This window comes from Hyperolius riggenbachi, chromosome 5 (assembly GCF_040937935.1).
Source record: "Hyperolius riggenbachi isolate aHypRig1 chromosome 5, aHypRig1.pri, whole genome shotgun sequence".
NCBI classification, from domain to species: domain Eukaryota; kingdom Metazoa; phylum Chordata; class Amphibia; order Anura; family Hyperoliidae; genus Hyperolius; species Hyperolius riggenbachi.
The window spans coordinates 14,011,923-14,033,560 of record NC_090650.1 but is presented as its reverse complement, the minus strand read 5'-3'; the positions used below and the strand labels follow the sequence as shown (position 1 = coordinate 14,033,560).

Sequence of the window (21,638 nt, the reverse complement as noted above, 5' to 3'; positions counted from 1 at the left end):
TTCTGTTTAGCTTATGGCTGGCTGGCGTCCCAGCTCAGCACCCAACTAGGTCTCCACATCCTGGCGTCCCTTAGTGTCTCTTATACCGGCAGGTCACCTAGCAGTAAACCGGGAGTGCGCGTGAGCAATTGGTAAGCGTGCTCGTCCAGACGTGCTTAGCCTCTGCCCACCTACGCGTTTCACACCGTGGGTGTTTCTTCAGGGCGTGTGTGTTTATTAATGCCTAGTAGCATGCAATTAAAAAAAAATCTTTATGTACCTTGACAGGTCCCTAATCGATCATATCAGGTCATTTAGTCATCAGAGGCACCGTGGTCGTTTGTCAAAAGCTCCAGTAAGCGGCTATAAGTGGAAAATTGAACGCCCAAATTTCCACTTACAGCCTGTTATCACTGCTTTTAATGCATTAGCAAATTCAGCAGAGTTATCTTGTTTGAGATAAGTGCACTGGTTTTGACCTCCGTCGGCAGAACTCGTTGTGCTGTACATTTTTGGAATGCTTTGATCTCTCTCTACTAGCAGAAAATAAAGAAACTGAAAGCAGAAGTCCTCGGTTATTGCCTTACACTGCCCACTAGTGACAGGTGGCCATAAATACACATTACAGCAGTAATAATTAGAAGCAGGGAAAATAAAAATAAATGGGCCTGGAACACTTGCACGACTCAAAATAAATTGGCTGCTAAAGGATTAACAGGGGCCTATATGGAGGCGCTCAAGCTATTGTGATGTATAATTGGTGACAAATTGGCAGGGATTGCAGCGGGGGAGGGGGGGCAGTTAGGCATTGGTTGTACATAAGGGAGAGAGAACACGCCCAGTTTCACATCCTGACGAATTGCCTGTGAGGGGCGGAAAACGCGTCGATGGGCAGAGTACAAGTGTCATGGTTACGCCACACCCGCGCCAACTGATGAAACAGCCTCTGGAGCTCTGGATATGCTGCTCCGGCGTTGTGCCGCCATTACTGTTTGAACTGCTTGAACTACGTGGTGAGAGGCCAGCAGGAACCGGGTGTTATACGCAGTGCTGAGATGCCGCTCTGGCAAGGTGCAGTCAACATTGCTGCTACAGTGAGCTTAGAGAGGTCTAGTGAGCGCAACCCGAGATTTATCCCGGAAGCTGGACTGCCTTCCCCTACACCGGGACTCCACCTGGCACAGGCATCAAAGTGGGTACCCACTCAACACGCTGCAACGGAGGTGGTAAGAGTGACTTTCCTCTACTGAGAATATTTTTCTATTCCTGAGGTGATAGTTCAGCGCACTTACATCGCTGCTGTGAAAGTGAACTTACTGCCCCCTATGGGGAGCGCGGATCAGTGAATAATGGCGCACAGTGCCTATGCATAAAAATGGCGGCGCATTAAAAAGATACGCTTATCGCTATTTATCGTTAGTACTGCATAATAATGGCGCACAGGGAAAAAAGAAGAAAAACGGCACACACTAACGTTATTTATCAATAGTGGTACACACTAACGTTATTTATCAATAGTGCTGTTCATTTGCCAAACAGCAGACGTTATTGCCCACAGTAACGTTATTTATCAATAACGCCCTACATAAGCCAAACTACAGATGTTATTTAACTGCAAAACAGTGAACGGATTTAATGTAACACTGTCAAGGTTAGGGTTAGGCACCACCAGGGGGGTCTTAGGGTTAGGCACCACCAGGGGGGGTTTAGGGTTAGGCACCACCAGGGGGGTGGTTAGGGTTAGGCACCACCAGGGGGGTGGTTAGGGTTAGGCACCACCAGGGGGGTGGTTAGGGTTAGGCACCACCAGGGGGGTGGTTAGGGTTAGGCACCACCAGGGGGGTGGTTAGGGTTAGGCACCACCAGGGGGGGTTTAGGGGTTAGGGTTAGGTACAGAGAGGGTTCTGTGTGTTAACGCTAAATAACGATAAGGCTTTAATGCTAAGTAACAATAAGGCTTTAACGTTAAATAACAATAAGGCTTTAACGTTAAATAGCAATAAGCGGCAACACCATGCGCCATTATTCGCAGGCGCCATTTTCAGATGTATCCGGGGAGCGTACCCTCAAGTACCATTACATCTAGTGGATTAAGGGAAACGCTTAGGAGTGTATGGGTGCCATTGTGTGCGAATGCGTGGGTGTACGTATGATGCCGACTTAGATTAGATAGGAACATGATTAAGCATTGAGCAAGAATTTATGACACTTGTATTTTCAGCAAGTTTTTACTGCCAGTTTTAGTGAAGCAGATTTTTGCATGCAATCAGGCGATACTCTGTGCCATTGGTGGTGTTTTTTTGATAATACATTTTCTACTATCTGATATAAAATGTATCATGAACCCTAGCCTTTATTCTTATACTAGGCATTGGTTGGGGGGTTGGTCAGCGTTCGGCATTTTTGAGACAGGGATCGGTTACGGTTAGGCATCGTTTGGGGTATGTTAGTATTAGACATTTTGCGGCATAGGATCGGTTAGGGTTAGGCATCATTTGGGGTATCGGCGAGGGTTAGGCATTTTGGGACAGAGGATCGATAAGGGTTATGCATCAGTCTGGGCTTCGGTTAGGGCTAGACATCCTTAGAGAAAGGGCTTATGTGAGAACCGGGTTAAGTTAGGTGTTAGTAAAATATTTGTAAAAATTTCAAAAATATTATTCAAATTAAATAGTGGAATATTAGTTCTTTAACCGATATACCATTAGCGGCTTTCTCCAGTGCCCAGATTACCGCTGCATCCTTTTTACACGTACAATTGCACAGTTTCACAATTTCAGTTATAAGAAAGCAACTGTGTACTTATACTGATTGATTATTGATGAAATCATATGATCATAGTTCTGCTCTTCACTCATATGATGCCCTTGAAGAGGAGGGATTTTTAGTTCAACAAAAAGGCAGCCCCTGCATCTGCTAAAGGCTGGGAATTGGGCGGGTTTCCGGCTGCTGAACTCCGATCACAGAACTGGAGTTCCTGAGCCCTGGCTCATAAGAAGCCGCCAACTGCAGACAAGATTCTCATTTCCCACACTGCTTTGCAACAGAACATGAGCATTAGGGAATTCTGGTATAACAGAAACAGGAAATTTGGCCACCCAATGTACAATATTTGTAGCCATAGTTTGTATAGCAGGCAGCCCCGGTACCCACTTTCTCCCCTTATAGCTGCAATAAACATGGGAGCTTTGAAGTGCCCCAACGTCTGCCAAGCTCGATATTTTACGGTTCGGTTGGGGTTAGGTATGGGTGGGGTGGTATTGTAGGGTTAGGCATCTGTGTGGGGTTGGTTAGGGTTAGGCATTAGTGGAGGGGGGGTTAAGGATTGTGTGGGATCGGTTAGGCGTAGGTGGGGGATCGGTTAGGTGTAGGTGGGAGATTGGTTATGGTTAGGCATTGCTGGGCTGGGGGTCGGTTAGGGTTAGGAATTGATTTCACTATTGAAATTACCACTGCCCAATAGTACAATACCGGTAATTTTGGTGTTTAAGAGTTGGTCCATGATAGCATGCATTTTGGTCAGAGATGGATGAAAATGTAACAGGGCCCTAGGCAAGGCGGTAGATTTGGGGCCCTCTTGAGGTCCTTTTGGTAAGCTGAAGTGGAGAGGTCAAAGAACGTGGCACGTGGCAGGTGATAACCACTAGGCTCCATTCCATTTGTCAACTCATGTTACACTTTAAACACAGCAGCCCGTGGGCAGTTCACAAGGTTACCATTTTCCAATTGCTGTCAACTTTGGCCTAGTAGGCGATGATCACACCTTTTTCAATGTCTCAAAGTATCATTCCCCCTCCCCCCCCCCGACATCCATGAATGCTAAATTGGCAACTTGCTGACATCCCGCCTTATATACACACAAAGTTTGCCTTGGGCACGAGCATTTTTTTCACAATACCCAGCAGGCTTATGGTGACCCAGAACCAATAGGAGAGTATTTATAATCAGCTAAAAGTGACCAAAAAGCCTGCCTACTGAAAAGCAATGCTAAATGTAATTTTGCCTTCTTAACTACGTAAGCTTATCAGGACAGATATATCTGTCCAGATAGACTACACTGCTGCAGCTGCGCCCGGGTGCGTGATTGCGTGTGCTCCAGCGCGTGCTCCTGCCACCTTCCGATAGCCCCGAGAACATAGTTCCCATTCATCGATCTAAGTCCCCGGCAGAAAGACCGAGAGCTTATCAGAGGCCGCGGTCTTTCTGCACAGAAAAAAAAGTTTCCCGTCCACCTTATGCATCCCGGAAGCGAGAGCTTTCGCTTCCAGGACTTTTTGACTGTGGCCATCTTGTGGCCAAATAGTAAAACTACACCCACATGCATTTTTATTAAATAAACACATAATATTACATTTAAAATTAACTGTGGTGGTGGAAAAACAAGATATAGAGCATTTCAGTGTGATAATTAGCCACATCAACCCAACATGCAGACAGCCTGTTTCAGGCTTTCTGGTCCTCCTCAGTGCATGGAATTGATCCCCATGGGATAGGCCTTGTACCAGTACTAAAGAATACCCAAGTAACTCAGGTTGATGCAAACCACTAGGAAAGTATAAGGGGCAAAACATACCAAAAAACTCTTTTACTAGAAGGCAAAATTATATTCCCTGTACATGTTTACTGTACATCCCCATTCAGATTTGGATTAAGATGTAACAGTTCCCAAGGCAAATTAGTAGATTTTGGGCCTGCTTGTGGTCCTTTTTAGTAAGCCGAAATGGAGAGAGGTCAGAACAGGTGGCAGGTGGGCCCCTTGACATCTGCTAGGCCCCAGGCACCTGCCTAGATTGCCTGGTTGATGATCTTGCCCTGTCCCTGATGTGTACATAGAAATAGATTTTTGTAAAACCATGAACAGGATTGTTCCTGCCAGGTAGTAATTGTAGGTTGAAAGCTGAGAGCGTAGAGTTACAGGCCAGCATACATGAACAGTATAGCAGAACAGGCAGTGATAATAGCACTGTAGGCTGAAAGCTGAGAGCGTAGAGTTACAGGCCAGCATACAGGAACAGTGTAGCAGTACAGGCAGTGATAACAGCACTGTTTGTTGAAAGCTGAGAGCGTAGAGTTACAGGCCAGTATACATGAACAGTATTGCAGTACAGGCAGTGATAACAGCACACTGTGCTTCAGGCAAGGTGCCAATTTCTCATGAACTTCTCAAAGAGTCCAGGACCTGGTTCTGGCAGCATAAAGTGTCCTCCTTCATCTAATAACAGGCTGTACAACAATCCACCTGTCCAGGAGGAAAGGGCTCCTGTACACAGACCTCTTACTTCTGTTTAACTGCTTTTTTGACATTTAGTTTAATGCAGGTCAACTGCTGGCCAACTAAAGGTCAACTAGGTCAGTGTTAAAGCAGAGCTGTCACGGAAATCTTAAAATTTAAAACCCATACAAATAAGAAGTACGTTTCTTCCAGAGTAAAATGAGCCACAAATTACTTTTCTCCTATGTTGCTGTCACTCACAGTAGGTAGTAGAAATCTTATTTGACATTATCAACAGGTCTTGGGTCAGTACATCTCTTCATGGGGGATTCTCAGCATGGCCTTTATTCTTTATAAAGACACTCTCTGAAAAAGATTTATACAATGCTGCTGGCCAGCCTCCCTGCTCGCCATACACTATTTTGGAAGTTGGACGTAGCAACTGCCATTCACTAAGTGCTTTTAAAAATAAAGAAAACCCTGAGAACCCCCCCCCCCCCCCCCCTCACCTATGAGAAGATGGGCTAGGCCAAAATCTGTCGATAATGTCAGATTTTTTACTACTTACTGTAAGTGACAGCAACATAAGAGAAAAGTAATTTATGGCTCATTTTACTCTGAAAGAAACATACTTCTTATTTGTGAATGTTAACATATATTTTAAATATTAAGATTTTCCCGTCAGAGGTCCTTAAAAGCGGACCTGAACTCAGAACTTCCTTTCTGCTCTGTAAGATGCACAACAGCATAATAACCTTTAAACAAGAAACATTTCTTTGTTACAGCTGATACAAATCCTAAAATAAATCTGCACTGTTTCTACTTCCTGCCTTAGTGGAAGCAGACATATTGCTAACTTCCTGTGCATTCAAATGAGCTTATCTGCCGTGGCAGTCAGGTGACAAAGGGGAGAGATCAAATTACAACTTGTGATTAGTCACAGATGAGGGGAGAATTAGACAGCCTAAACTCTCTAAATACACGCAGGGTGTATTTGTCTATGCTTTCCTTCTGTCCTGTGCAAGAGATCAGGTTCCCCTTTAAATCAGGTGATTTTAGTTTGTGTGTGTGACGTTTTGTCTTTAGTTCGGGTTGAGGCTGATCTCGGAATGGAACTCAGGGCTGGCACTGCCATTGAAACAAAGGGGGCAGTTGCCCCGGGGCCCCGACCAATTCAGGGGCCCCCGTGCCTCCAGACCCCCCAGGTGGCCGTCCCTCTGACTCCTCCCTGTGGCTCCCGCATGTTCGGTAGTTCGGCTGTATTGAAATATCTCACCTGTCTTAGCGGCGGTTCTGTCCTGATCTCCGTTTTCAGCCACGCTGCCTGTCTATCCTCTATGCCAGTCATCTGCAAACTTGGCTCTCCAGCTGTTAAGGAACTACAAGCCCCACAATGCATTTGCCTTTATGAATCATGACTGTGGCTATCAGACTCCCGCAATACATTGTGGGACTTGTAGTTCCTTAACAGCTGGAGAGCCAAGTTTGCAGATCACTGCTTTATGCGGATAGGGATGATGCAGGCAACAGAGCTGAAGACGGGGATCAGGACAGAGCCGCTGCCGGGACAGATATGATATTTCAAGGCAGCTGAACTACCGAACATGCGAAGGCAACTGGAAACAGTCAAGGGGGGGTCGGGCAGTGCGGGGGCCCCGGGAGCTGACTTTGATGAGGGGGTAGGGAGCCCCCAAGTTACTTTTGCCCCAAGTGGCTACAACTGGCCCTGAGTGAACTTACCTCTAACATCAGCCCGTAGTGATAGTGCTTTACTGGGCTTCTCCTCACAGAACTGCTCCCTGCTTGGCGATGAGAAGTCGCTGCTATAAATGAGGACGCTAGCCTGACCCTCAGCATAACCACACAGCCACCCTTATCCAATTCCCTTTTTCTCCAGAGTTTTCTTCCAGGAGATAATTTTAATCCTTCTGAAAAATAACTTTTTTAACACTTCAACAGTTGAAAAAGTCGTATCAAACTTATTTTGAGCAGGGCCAGATTTCTGGAAAGGCCCGGGCCTTGGGTGGCTGCAGCCCAGGGAGGCACGTGAACATGAAGGAGGGGTTTCTACATATGAAAGGGGGGGGGGGGCTAAAAATGTGAAACAACACATGAAAAAGGAAAGCATTTCCTGAACAGCAGTTTAACTGCCAAAATAGCAAGATACCAGCCGGCCTCCCTAATCACTTGCACACTATTATGTCAGTTAGATTTTGCAACTGCTGTTCAGGAAATGCTGTTGAAAACAAATAAAGCCCTGAGAATCCCCCTTAAAAAGATGGACTGGCCCAAAACCTGTCATCTGTCACATTTTTTAACTGCCTACTTTTTTCGCGATAGTGGTCCTTTAAGGAAGCTGTACATGAAAGACAGGGGCTGCAGTACATGGATGATACACATATAAGAGGGGGCTGCAAATGGAATGGAAGGGCTGCTGTACATGGATGATATACATGGAAGAGAGGGGTGCAGATGGAATGGGAGGGGCTACAGTACAAGGAAGATACACATGGAAGAGGGGGCTGCACATGGAATGGGAGGGGCTGCAGTACATGGAAGATACACATGATAGAGGGGGCTGCACATGGAATGGGAGGGGCGTTGACGCACATGAAAGGGGAGTCACAACATATTTGGCCTAGGGGCACAAAATTGATAAATCCGGCCTTGATTTTGAGTAGTTACTTGCATGCTGAGAGCTCTAAGATATTTTATTAGTAAGGTTTGAAAATATCTTGTTGGAGAAAACGTAGAAGAAATAATGGGCCAGTGTGTCAGAAGAACATATCCACCTCTCTTTCATCCCCCTTTCCAAATAGCAGAGTAGCGCAGAACACCTACCCCAGCAGCACGGGATGCTTTTGCCTCTGCTCCTCTCCAGCCGGTCAGTGTGGAGCAGTGTCATACAGAGTCCCATATGGCAGATGACAGGTCTGAGTCATTCTGCTCTCATACACAGTTCGGGTAACCCGAAGGCAGTGAGCAGAATGTAACTCTTTTGCTGCTGGATTATTAAGACCAGCATATGGGTTCTTTATATCAGCGTTTTTCAACCAGTGTTCCACGGCACACTAGTGTGCCGCGGAACGTTGCCTGGTGTGCCGTCCTCTTATCCCCCCTCCCGCCCGTCCCCGCGGCCGCCGCTGCTATTACCTTAGCAGCGGCCGCTCTCCCCTCTCCAGCGCATGTGTTTATTCTAGCAGCGTATCTCCCGGCTGCTCTGCGTGATGCGGAAGGAGGCAGGGCTCGGTTACCATAGTAACGGCAATACATATCGCCGTTACAGGAAGCCGCTGCCCTGCTTCCTTCCGCATCACACAGAGCAGCCGGAGATACGCTGCTTGAAATATACACGCGCCGGAGAGGGGAGGGGCGGCAGCTGTTAAGGTAATAACAGCGGCGGGGACGGGCGGAGGGAACTATCCTGGGGCACTATACTGACTATCCTGGGGCACTATTCTGGCTATACTGGGGCACTATACTGGCTATACTGGGGCACTATTCTGGGGCACTATACTAGCTATACTGGGGCACTATTCTGGCTATACTGGGGGGCTATACTGGGGCACTATACTAGCTATACTAGGGCACTATACTGGCTATACTGGGGCACTATACTGGGGCACTATACTGGCTATACTGGGGCACTATACTGGGGCACTATTCTGGGGCACTATACTAGCTATACTGGGGCACTATACTGGGGCACTATTCTGGCTATACTGGGGCACTATACTAGCTATAATGGGGGGCTATACTGGGGCACTATACTGGGGCACTATACTGGCTATACTGACTATACTGGGGCACTATACTGGGGCACTATACTGGCTATACTGGGGCACTATTCTGGGGCACTATACTAGCTATACTGGGGTACTATACTGGGGCACTATTCTGGCTATACTGGGGCACTATACTGGCTATACTGAGGCACTATACTGGCTATACTGGGGCACTATTCTGGGGCACTATACTAGCTATACTGGGGCACTATACTGGGGCACTATTCTGGCTATACTGGGGCACTATACTGGCTATACTGGGGCACTATTCTGGCTATACTGGGGCACTATACTGGCTATACTGGGGCACTATACTGGGGCACTATACTGGCTATACTGGGACACTATTCTGGGGCACTATACTAGCTCTACTGGGGCACTATACTGGGGCACTATTCTGGCTATACTGGAGCACTATACTGGCAATACTGGGGCACTATACTAGCTATACTGGGGGGCTATACTGGGGCACTATACTGGGGCACTATACTGGCGCACTATTCTGGGGCACTATACTAGCTATACTGGGGCACTATTCTGGCTATACTGGGGCACTATACTGGGGCACTATACTGGCTATACTGGGGCACTATTCTGGGGCACTATACTGGCTATACTGGGGCACTATTCTGGGGCACTATACTAGCTATACTGGGGCACTATTCTGGCTATACTGGGGCACTACACTGGCTATACTGGGGCACTATACTAGATATACTGGGGGGCTATACTGGGGCACTATACTGGGGCACTATACTGGCTATACTGGGGTGCTATACTGGGGCACTATACTGGCTATACTGGGGCACTATACTAGCTTGACTGGGGGGCTATACTGGGGCACTATACTAGCTATACTGGGGGGCTATACTGGGGCACTATACTGGGGCACTATGCTGGCTATACTGGGGCGCTATACTGGGGCACTATACTGGCTATACTGGGGCACTATACTAGCTTGACTGGGGGGCTATACTGGGGCACTATACTAGCTATACTGGGGGCTATACTGGGGCACTATACTAGCTATACTGGGGCACTATACTAGCTATACTGGGGCACTATACTAGCTATACTGGGGCACTATTCTGGCTATACTGGGGCACTATACTGGCTATACTGGCTATACTGGCTATACTGGGGCACTATACTGGGGCACTATACTGGCTATACTGGGGCACTATACTAGCTTGACTGGGGGGCTATACTGGGGCACTATACTAGCTATACTGGGGGCTATACTGGGGCACTATACTAGCTATACTGGGGCACTATACTAGCTATACTGGGGCACTATACTAGCTATACTGGGGCACTATTCTGGCTATACTGGGGCACTATACTGGCTATACTGGCTATACTGGCTATACTGGGGCACTATACTGGGGCACTATACTAGCTACACTGAGGCAACTAAACTCCCTACACTGGGGCAACTATGCTAGCTATGCAGCCGCACCCCAGGCCCCCCCATAGCCTGCTGCGCACGGCACTGTCCACTAGGTCGCGCAAACACCCCCCCCCCTCCCCCCGCGCTGTTCCCCGGAGAAAAATTGGTCAGACAGTGTTCCCCGGGCTGGAAAAGGTTGGGAACCACTGCTTTATATTATATGCATAAATACTGTGTGCCGAATTTAGGTTTTGCCCAGAGACATATTTTATATTGATACTACTCCTTGTTATTCTTCACAGCTAATTAACAACCTGGGTCCGCTGGAACTGATCCTTAATACACCAAGTCACCACAGAGTCCACCACGGTATGTAGCCTTCATAGTACTTTATAGTCATAGGTTTCCAAGAGCAACTGCATCTTTACCTAAATAAAAGTCAATACCTGTTGCATCAAGTTATTCTGTAATTCAATGTTTTACCTCTTGTGGCTCCCCACGTCCTCCTCAAGACTATCGATCCAGCGCTGGGACGCTCTGAAAGCTCACAACTGCTCTCCCAATAGTGAACAAAGAATTTGCCAGAAATGTTGCATTACGTTTTCATATCTTATCTTAGCTACGCCACTGACTGCTACACGGTGCATTACATAGTTACATAGTTACATAGTTATTTTGGTTGAAAAAAGACACACGTCCATCGAGTTCAACCACTACAAAGTACAACACCAGCCTGCTCCCCCACATACCCCTGTTGATCCAGAGGAAGGCGGAAAACCCTTACAAGGCATGGTCCAATTAGCCCCAAAAGGGAAAAATTCCTTCCCGACTCCAGATGGCAATCAGATAAAATCCCTGGATCAACATCATTAGGCATTACCTAGTAATTGTAGCCATGGATGTCTTTCAACGCAAGGAAAGCATCTAAGCCTCCTTTAAATGCAGGTATAGAATTTACCATTAGTTTCGGTGTTAAGGTCAGGCAAATCATATAGGGTCTGATTCATCAGGCTGCTAAAGCAGCACAGCTTAAAGGACACCTGAAGCAAAAATAAACTAATGAAATAAATGATTGTATCTATCTTCCTTCTCCTAATAATGACTTTTTAAGATATTCCACAGTTTTATTGTATGTTTAAATCTACTTTTTAAGTTTTAACCGTTTTATTGTTTTTGCGCAATGACACATTCATTGAAGTATGCCAGAGCTAAAATGTATGAACTATTGACCCTTTTTATCTCTTTCCTGCTCTCAGAAGCCATTTTCTGCTAGGAAAGTGTTTTATAGTTGTAATTTCTTATCAGTGAGGGTCACACTGTAGTCACTTCCTGTCTGAGTCAGGACTGAGTCAGCCACTTACATACCTGATATTTAACTCTTTCAGGCAGAGAAAGAAAAAAAGGAACACAGCCTAGTTATTAGTGTGCTAGGCACTGTACATACCCGTGTCTATCTCATAATGTCATATGTCACCTCGGGTATCCTTTAATGTGCTGTAGTGCGCGCTATGCACGCCTTACACAGCAGAGCTCGCTTCTATGTAGGGAGCGTGCCTTCCCTTAGTTACGCGCATTGCGTACATAGTACAGCGTGTCACCTTAACTGTGGGCGGTCGTGTGACGTATCATTACCGCAATACTTCACTCACGGCCGCTACTATGTTAATTTACATTGTTGCAACTATTGTTGCAACTATGTAAATTAACATAGTAGGGGCTGCGTGTGAAGTATCGTGGTAACGATACTTTACAGGTCCTAGTTCTATCATAGAGAGTAACAGGTGTGCCAGGATTACAACAGTTCTTTGCCCAAACTGTCTACAAAAGTCATGTTGAAGTTACAGGTAGTGAAAGTGGAGGGGGAGTCAACAGCACTGGAAATTGCACTTTAAAGTACCACTATCGCGGAAAAAAAGTAGACAATTAAAATCTGACAGAACAGACAGGTTTTGGGCCAGTCCATCTCCTCATGGGGGATTCTCAGGGTTTTCTTTGTTTTTAACAGCATTTTCTAAACAGAAGTTGCAAAGTCTAACTGGCAAAACAGTGTACAAGTGAGTAGGGAGGCTGGCTGGCATCTTACTATTTTGGCAGTGAAGCGGACATTCAGGAAATGCTGTTGAAAACATAGGAAAAGCCTGAGAATCCCCCATGAGGAGATGGACTGGCCCAAAACCTGTCAGTTTTGTCAGATTTTAACTGCCTACTTTTTCATGATAGTGGTTCTTTAACTGCATCAAAAGCTTTAAAGAGGAACTCCAGTGAAAATAATGTAATAAAAAAAAAGTGCTTCATTCTTACAATAATTATGTATAAATGATTTAGTCAGTGTTTGCCCATTGTAAAATCTTTCTTCTCCCTGATTTACATTCTGACATTTATCACATGGTGACATTTGTACTACTGGCAGGTGATGTCACTGGAATGAGATGATGCTTGCTTTTTTGGCAGTTGGAAACAGCTGTAAACCGCTATTTCCCACAATGCAACAAGGCTCACAGACACGAAACTGTCAGGACCATGGTCATGACATCACACTGTGGGAGGGGTTTAACCACAATATCAGCCATACAGAGCCCCCTGATGATTCGTTTGTGAAGAGGAAAATATTTCTCATGGGAAAGGGAGTATCAGCTACTGATTGGTGGTGGCTGGATAGTGTAATGGTTAAGGGCTCTGCCTCTGACACAGGAGACCAGGGTTCGAATCTCAGCTCTGCCTGTTCAGTAAGCCAGCACCTATTCAGTAGGAGACCTTGGGCAAGTATCCCTAACACTGCTACTGCCCATAGAGCGCACCCTAGTGGCTGCTGCTCTGGCGCTTTGAGTCCGCCAGGAGAAAAGCGTGATATAAATGTTATTTGTCTTGTCTTGATTGGGATGGAGTTCAATCCTTGGTTACGGTTTCTATTTAACCATCCTGGCGGTATGGACGAGCTCAGCTCGTCCATCACCGCCGGAGGCTGCCGCTCAGGCCCTGCTGGGCCGATTTTTGTCAAATAAAAAGCAGCACACGCAGCCGGCACTTTGCCAGCCGCGTGTGCTGCCCGATCGCCGCCGCTCTGCGGCGATCCGCCGCAAGCAGCGGCGAAAGAGGGTCCCCCCAGCCGCCTGAGCCCAGCGTAGCCGGAACAAAAAGTTCCGGCCAGCGCTAAGGGCTGGATCGGAGGCGGCTGACGTCAGGACGTCGGCTGACGTCCATGACGTCACTCCGCTCGTCGCTATGGCGACGGTGTAAGCAAAACAAGGAAGGCCGCTCATTGCGGCCTTCCTTGTTTATTCTGGGCGCCGGAGGCGATCGGAAGAACGCCTCCGGAGCGCCCTCTAGTGGGCTTTCATGCAGCCAACTTTCAGTTGGCTGCATGAAATAGTTTTTTTTTAAATTTAAAAAAAACCCTCCCGCAGCCTCCCTGGCGATCTTATCAGAACGCCAGGGTGGTTAAAGTGAACCAGAGACGAAGCACCCTTGTGTATTTTACCATATATATCAGTAAGAACATTAGAGAAAACACCTACCCTGCTCTCTGTTTCATCCTCACTGCTAAAAGTGTCTGTTATCAGCTGTGATAAGAATCCCGGACTGAGCATTCAGTCTGGCTTTGCTGGGAATAATTATAGCTGAGTCATTATAGCAGAGCCACAAGGGGGCAGGCTTGGGCTTGAAAAGACACCAGAGAAGACAGACTCAACTATAATCATTCCATAGCAAAGCTAGACTGAATGCTCAGTCGGGGATTCTTATCAGAGGTGATAACAGTCAGATTAAACAGAGAACAATGAAACAAAGAGCAGATAAGGTGTTTTCTGTCATGTCCCACTGATGTATAAGGTAAAATACAAGAGGGTGCTTCATCTCTGGTTCTCTTTAAGCTTTCCTTGCTCTATGATTTGCCGCCAAAACATCACTCCTGAGTGCAGCCAAAAGTGCATGTTTGGGATAGTAGTGAATTCTGGCAGTAAATTGTTATTCCACAGAAGGGTATGATGAGTGTATCCTCAGGTCTCATATAGAACACATGCTCAATTCCAAACCAGTTGTGCCTGTGCGTATGTTCCCTATTTTCAAAAGCACATCAATAAGTGTGTGCCTTCATGTCTGGCCCCTGTTACAAGCTATAGGTATAAGGTACTAAATATCTGTATGAATTTATTCTGCAGGCAGAAATCCCTACTGCATTGATTCAAACTATGGTGGTACCCTCATCATATGGGACAGGATCTTTGGTAAGTATTTATATGGTGCTCAGTATATTCGGTATAGAGGCTAGTTTGTATATAAGCCCTGATCAATGCAACTGATGTGGACAGTATGTGCAAAAAATAGTTCTGTAATATAATTTCTCTTAAAGGACACCCGAGGTAAAAATAGACTGATGAGATAAATAATTGTATCTATCCTCCTTCTCCTAAAAAATAGCTTTTTTTTTAGATATCCCACAGGTTTAATTTATTTAAATCCACTTTTTAACCTTTTACTGTTTCATTGTTTCTGCTCAATGACACCTTCATTGAAGTATGCCAGAGCTAAAATCTATGAACTATTGACCCAATCTATCTCTTTCCTGTTCTCAGAAGCCATTTTCTGCTAGGAAAATGTTTTATGGCTGTAATTACTTATCAGTGAGGGTTATGCTATAGTCTGACCCCGTCCTGACAGAAACTGCCACTTACATACCTGATGTTTAAGGGTGCGTACAGACATGCGACTATAGTCGTTTAAAACGATCGTTACCGATGGCATTGCCCGACGATCGTTCGTAAAAAGTGCACGAACGATCATTAAAACGACCGACCAACGAGATATGTCGTTGGTAAAGAATGATCCATTCTGCCAGATCTTTTCCAACGACCATCGTTCAAAAAGTAATGTCTGTACAATGATCGGTCGTTGATCGTTCGTTCTCAAAGCTTTGCACATGCTCAAACAGTTCTTTTTGACACTTGTGTTTGAAATCAGTTTATACATCATGTTGCGCACGCAACGCTCGTTCCAAGATCGTTCGTACACGAACGATGTTCAAAGTAGCCTTTCTTCAAACGATCATCGGCCGATACCTCCTTTAACATCGTTCGTCGTTCAGAACGAACGATCGTTATCGTATGTCTGTACGTACCCTAACTCTTGCAGGCAGAGAAAGAAAAAAAGGAACACAGCCTAGTTATTTGTGTGCTAGGCACTGTACATACACATCTCTATCTCATCGTGTCACATGTCACCTCGGGTATCCTTTTAAAGCTTCAAATTGTGTATGATCTAGTAGCAGGATAGGGTTTTAGCCACAACAAGATCACATATTGATGAGAGGAATCTGCTCAAACCGGAAGGTAAACGAGTCCAATCTTTACTAAAGCGAACCTAAACTTAGAACCAGTGGTGGGGCGAAATTTCGCATGTGCGAAATTTCGCATCGAAATTCGCCGTTTTTCATCGTAATCGTAACGTAAAAATTACGGGAGGGTGCGTAATAAATTACGTGTGAACTGTAATTATGTATCGAAATTTCGCATAACTTCGTAATTTCACGAAATTACAGTTCATTACGAAATTAGTAATTTAATCTTTTGACGCGTATTTTGATTGATGTACGCTTACAAATTTCCGCATGCGGACATGGTATTGTATAGACGCGCATGCGCTGTTTAATGCGTATGTTTATACGCATTATAAACCTGATTATACGCATTAATATACAGTCTATGGTATGCGCATTGGCAAGTTTAACGTGGATTTTCAGGCGTAAGTAACGCGTTAGACGTTACGCAATTTCGTTTACAAGCGTAGTACTCTATCAGTAATTACGTTATACTCGTAATTTTGTAAAATGCTACGCGAAGTTTAATGCAAAGTTTTGCGATGTGAAAAACTTTGCAACATTTGCGAAATGAAGTTTTTTGGCCATTACTAGCACCACTGCTTAGGACTTCCTCTCTGCTCTATTAGATAAGCAACCACATAATAACCCCTAAAAAAAACATTTCTTTGTTACAGCTGATGCAAATCCTGCTACAAATCTGCAGTGTGTCTACTTCCTGCTTTCATTGAAGCAGACATATTGTTTACATCTTGTGTTTACAAATTAGCTGCTCTGCCGTGGCAGAGGATATTCCTGAGCTGACACAGCAGAGAGATCAAATTACAGTTGTGATCAGTCACAGATGAGGGGGAATTGGACAGGCTAAACTCTCTAAATACACACAGGGTGCATTTCTCCATACGTTCCTTCTATCCTGTGCAAGAGTTCAGGTCCACTTTAAATTAAAACCAGTGTCTGGATGTGGTAGTAGTAGGGAATGATGCCATTTTTCATGATGAATGACTTTATGAAAGGATACTCATTGTACCTATCGCTTCGCCCAGCGCCCGCAGTTACACTTTAAGAGAACAGTTTGAAAAATGGACTATTTGTTGAAACGTTCTCTGGCTCCAGCCACACCCTGCAAAATATTTAAATAAATGAAAAAAAAATCAAACAATTTTTTGGGTTGCGTGCGGAACAACGTGACAGGATAAAGTACTACAATCCGTCTTACGGTAAACATTTCGGCGTAAAGCCGCTTTGGCACAAAAAAAAGATCAGTGTAACCCAATGAATAACATTATAGGAAGACCACTTGCTGCAATTAATCATCAGCCTTCCAGGACAAGTCAGCAATAAACATCGACGGGCGCTTCAGAATCAAACGGCGAAATTTCAGTTACCTCTGCGGAGGGATATTATTCAAAAGCAGGAGACTACTGTTTCCAATTACACGCCATTAAAGAGACTCCGTAACAAAAATTGCATCCTGTTTTTTATCATCCTACAAGTTCCAAAAGCTATTCTAATGTGTTCTGGCTTACTGCAGCACGTTCTACTATCACCATCTCTGTAATAAATCAACTTATCTCTCTCTTGTCAGACTTGTCAGCCTGTGTCTGGAAGGCTGCCAAGTTCTTCAGTGTTGTGGTTCTGTGATGCATCTCCCCCCTCCAGGCCCCTCTCTGCACACTGCCTGTGTATTATTTAGATTAGGACAGCTTCTCTCTTCTCTCTTATCTTTTACAAGCTGGATAAATCCTCCTCTGAGCTGGCTGGGCTTTCACATACTGAGGAATTACATACAGGCAGAGCTGTCTGCACTCTGCAGGAAGAAACAACCTGACACTTCAGTGGAAGATAGCTGCAGGGGGGAAAGAAACACACAAATGATCTCTTGAGATTCAAAAGGAAGGATGTATACAGCCTGCTTGTGTATGAATGTATTTTTTATGTGTGGACATGCTGTACATCAACCTACTTCCTGTTTTGGTGACCATTTTGTTTGTTTATAAACAAACTTTTTAAAACTGTTTTAACCACTTTTAATGCGGCGGGGAGCGGCGAAATTGTGTCAGAGGGTAATAGGAGATGTCCCCTAACGCACTGGTATGTTTACTTTTGTGCGATTTTAACAATACAGATTCTCTTTAAGGTAATTAGTCATCTACTGTATAATGTATCAACTGTATATGTAGAAGTTCAGTGGTGATGGTAAGTGGAAAAGACAAGAAAAGAGATAAAGAGGTAGTGATGGGCGTATGAAGTGAGAGGGATATGGAGGCTGCCATATTTATTTCCTTTTAAAGTGAACCTCCGGACAAGAAATCGACTCAGCAGCACTGAAAAGGCCTGGTGTTTCTTTAACAGTTTCACAGCATCAGAACTTTGTTTCTTTTTTTTTTTTACAAGTCTCATTTTTAGCTGCACAGAAGAAAACTGCCTGGGCTTTTTTCCCCTGATGCTGTGCAAAGCATGATGGGATTTCTGATGATGTTGTTCTCGTTCTGCTGTTTTGGTGCAATTTTTTTACATTTTGAATTTGACATTTGAAGCCTAGCGTGTGCAGCTGGGAGAGGTTATCAGGACACAGGACAGTTGGAACTGGGTCTCATGCTCCCTGTCACCTCCTTTCAATCAAAAAGATGGCTGCCCCCATGACAAAGATGGCAGCCCCTATGAATCACAAACATTAAAGGGGAACTTCAGCCTAAACAAACATGCTGTCATTAAGTTACATTAGTTATGTTAATTAAAATAGATAGGTAATATAATCTCTTACCCACCCTGTTTTAAAAGAACAGGCAAATGTTTGTGATTCATGGGGGCTGCTATCTTTGTCATGGGGGCAGCCATCTTTTTGGTTGGAAAAGGAGGTATGGATCGCTGCAACCACCAGTGCAACCAACGGGAGTCTGGGACCCAAAGCATCAACAGCAATAAACAAAGAAAAGGAATTGTTGTAGGGTAAAAGGATCTCTCCGACTTTATTAGACACATCAGCAAAAACACAGACAACAGCTCACGCGTATCGGAGCTCTACATGGCTCCTTAATCATAGCTATCTTTTTGGTTGAAACGAGGTGACAAGGAGCATAAGACACAGTTCCAACTGTCCTGTGTCCTGATAACCCCTCCCAAATGCACACACTAGGCTTCAAATCTCAAATTCAAAAAAAAAAAAAAATTGCATCAAAACAGCAGAACGAGAACAACAACATCAGAAATCCCATCATGCTTTGCACAGCATCAGGAGAAAAATGCCCGAGCAGTTTTCTTCTCTATAGCTAAAAATGAGGCTTGTATAAGAGAAACAAAGTTCTGATGCTGTGAAACTGTTAAAGAAACACCGAGCCTTTTCAGTGCTGCTGAGTAGATTTTTAGTCTGGAGGTTCACTTTAAGCAATACCAGTTGCCTGGCTGTCCTGCTGATCCTCTGCCTCTAATACTTTTAGCAATGGCCCCTGAACAAGCATGCAACAGATCAGGTGTTTCTGACATTATTGTCAGATCTGACTGGATCAGCTGCTTGTATCTGGTATTATTCAGACACTACTGCAGCCAAATAGATCAGCAGGACTGCCAGGCAACTGGTATTGTTTAAAAATAAATAAATATAGCAGCTTCCCTTTGAGCTTCGTGGGTAAATATATCAATAAATTGAAAAGTTAAAATAATTAGAAGAGAGATCAAGAATTGATTGATTGATATTCGCCATGTTATTTGTTTGATACAAAATGAGCCTGAAGGTCATCATCTTTACTGCTGGCAAACAAGAAAAAATAACTTGACAGCACTTTCTGCCATCAACTATAACCACACCCCCTAACAATGTGATAGGCTAAAAGGTTGTTTTGTTATAGATACACCTATGCACAGAGGGAGATTCTGCTTGCTTGGCAGTTAAAAACAGCCGTTATTTCCCAGAATGCAACAAGGTTCACAGACAGGAAACTTTCAGGACCATGGTCATGACATCACACTGTGGGAGGGGTTTCACCACAATATCAGCCATACACAGACCCCCCTTTGACACCCCATACAGATCTGGTAGTTTTTTTTGTTTTTGTTTTTTGAAAAAACACACAAAAAAAGTGCAAAAGAAAAATGTTTTTTAAACTAAAAAACAAAAACAAAAAAAAGTTAAAAAAACATTTTCCTTTGCATATTTAAAATCGATTTTCTCAAAAACTACAGGGTCTTTTTGAAAAATTATTTTTTTGACTTGTACCCACTATTCTCCTTAGCATATGTAGAAATTTCGGCTACAATAGTATAAACGAGGGCTTTGGTATTAACCGCTAAAGTCGATACACAAAATGAGGCAAAAATTACACGAAAATAAGAATTGGTTCCGCAAAACCAATTGAATTTACAAATCGTAGTTACGTATGGGCATAATTGCGGACATTTACATTTTATTTATTTACATGAAATTTTGTGTAACCGTAATTAGCTGATTAGGATCATCACTAAGGGCTGGTGCACACCACGGGCACTTTTTAAAATACGAGCGCATTGAAAAGCGATTGGCTAATGTATTTAAATGGGATGGATTACACCACAGTGAGATGATTTTTTTCCCAAATGCAAAAGCGGGTCCTGCAGGATTTCTGAGGCAATGCCTCGATGTTAAGTATAGGAAAGTGGAAAATCGCGCAAAAAAACTCTAGAACAGATCGGTTTTCCAAGTGTTTTTTCTTTGCAAAAGCTGATCACTTCCAGCTCATACTGTACACAAAAAAAATCAAAAATCTCTACACCAAAACACTCCAAAAATTGCTAGGCACAATTGCTTAGAAGAATTTCTTCTAAAAACGCTTAGGGCCCATTCACAGTTAAGCGATTACCGGGCGATTCCCGCTAATCACTAAAGCGCTAGAGCTTTTTAAACCACTAGTGCTATGTTATCCAATGGCAGTGTTCTCACTGCCGCGATTGGCACCGATCGCGGGCGTTTTGCGATTAGCGCCAATCGCAAATGTGTTACCTCCAGCATTTTCTGGGTGATTCTGGAGCGATCGCGGTACAGTGCTTATAAAGCGCTGACCGCAATCGCTCTGGAATCGCGGAAGTGTCCAGTGATTTTTACCATGCTAATCGCGGTAAAATCACTTGCGCAAAACAGAAGCGCAAATTTCTCCCGTTTTGCCTTTTTAGATGTGAACGGGGCCTTAGCGTTTGCGATTACACTAGAGATTTTTGGTGTGCACTAGTGCTGCAAGATAGCATGATAGAGAGAGAGAGAGTAAGCAGCACTGAAGATGAGCTCCTGATTCTATACAACTTATACCTTGTAATGAGCAAATTGAAGGACATCACAAAAGCAAGGAACAGACATACAGACACAGAATGAAAAACTAAAGACATGGACTAAACAATTTTAAACAAGGACATCCAGACAAAATAAAAGAAACAAGCTTATGGACTAACAACAAGCAGACTGCTGAAGAGACCCCTGCCCTGCCCTCAGAGAAATAACAGAAATCCAGAGGAACAGAACACAAGCCCTCTCCAAGGTAAGGGCTTTCTGCCATACAGCTGCATAAACTGCATAAACTTGTCAATACATTATAATAGAAAGTCAAAGATATAAAATAAGAAAAGTACTGTGATAATGCAAAGGCAAAGCAGCATAGACAAGACTGAAGCCTCAGAGACAGAAGGCAGAGCCAGCAGGAGGTCAGGAATCCTAAGGATAACATATCCACAAGGAACAAACAAAGATCAAAGGAAGCCAATTAAGAAGGCAATACTGAAAGACAATACAGAAACTCTATGTGCAGATTATAACAAACTAGGGAGCATAACTAATTTAATATTATATACAGAACATATCCTCGCATGGCACAAGGCAATATGTGAACACTACAAAGATATTACAATTGTGGACATCAACCAGGATGGGGACACAGGCAGGCAAATAAGAACTCAGGATGATGACTCCCCCCAGCAGACAGCATTAACCATCAGTGT

General features: G+C 44.3%; 1 protein-coding gene across 2 annotated transcripts in view; it reads left to right on the top strand.

Annotated features, from left to right (window-relative positions):
* Positions 1-21,638, top strand: part of AGMO (alkylglycerol monooxygenase) — a 292,271-nt gene that overhangs the window by 132,746 nt on the left and 137,887 nt on the right. For both annotated transcript variants that reach the window (XM_068235102.1, XM_068235103.1), the window contains exons 6-7: positions 10,669-10,735; positions 14,524-14,589. In XM_068235102.1, the coding sequence (XP_068091203.1) occupies positions 10,669-10,735; positions 14,524-14,589 (133 nt within the window). The remainder of the gene's footprint in view (positions 1-10,668; positions 10,736-14,523; positions 14,590-21,638) is intronic.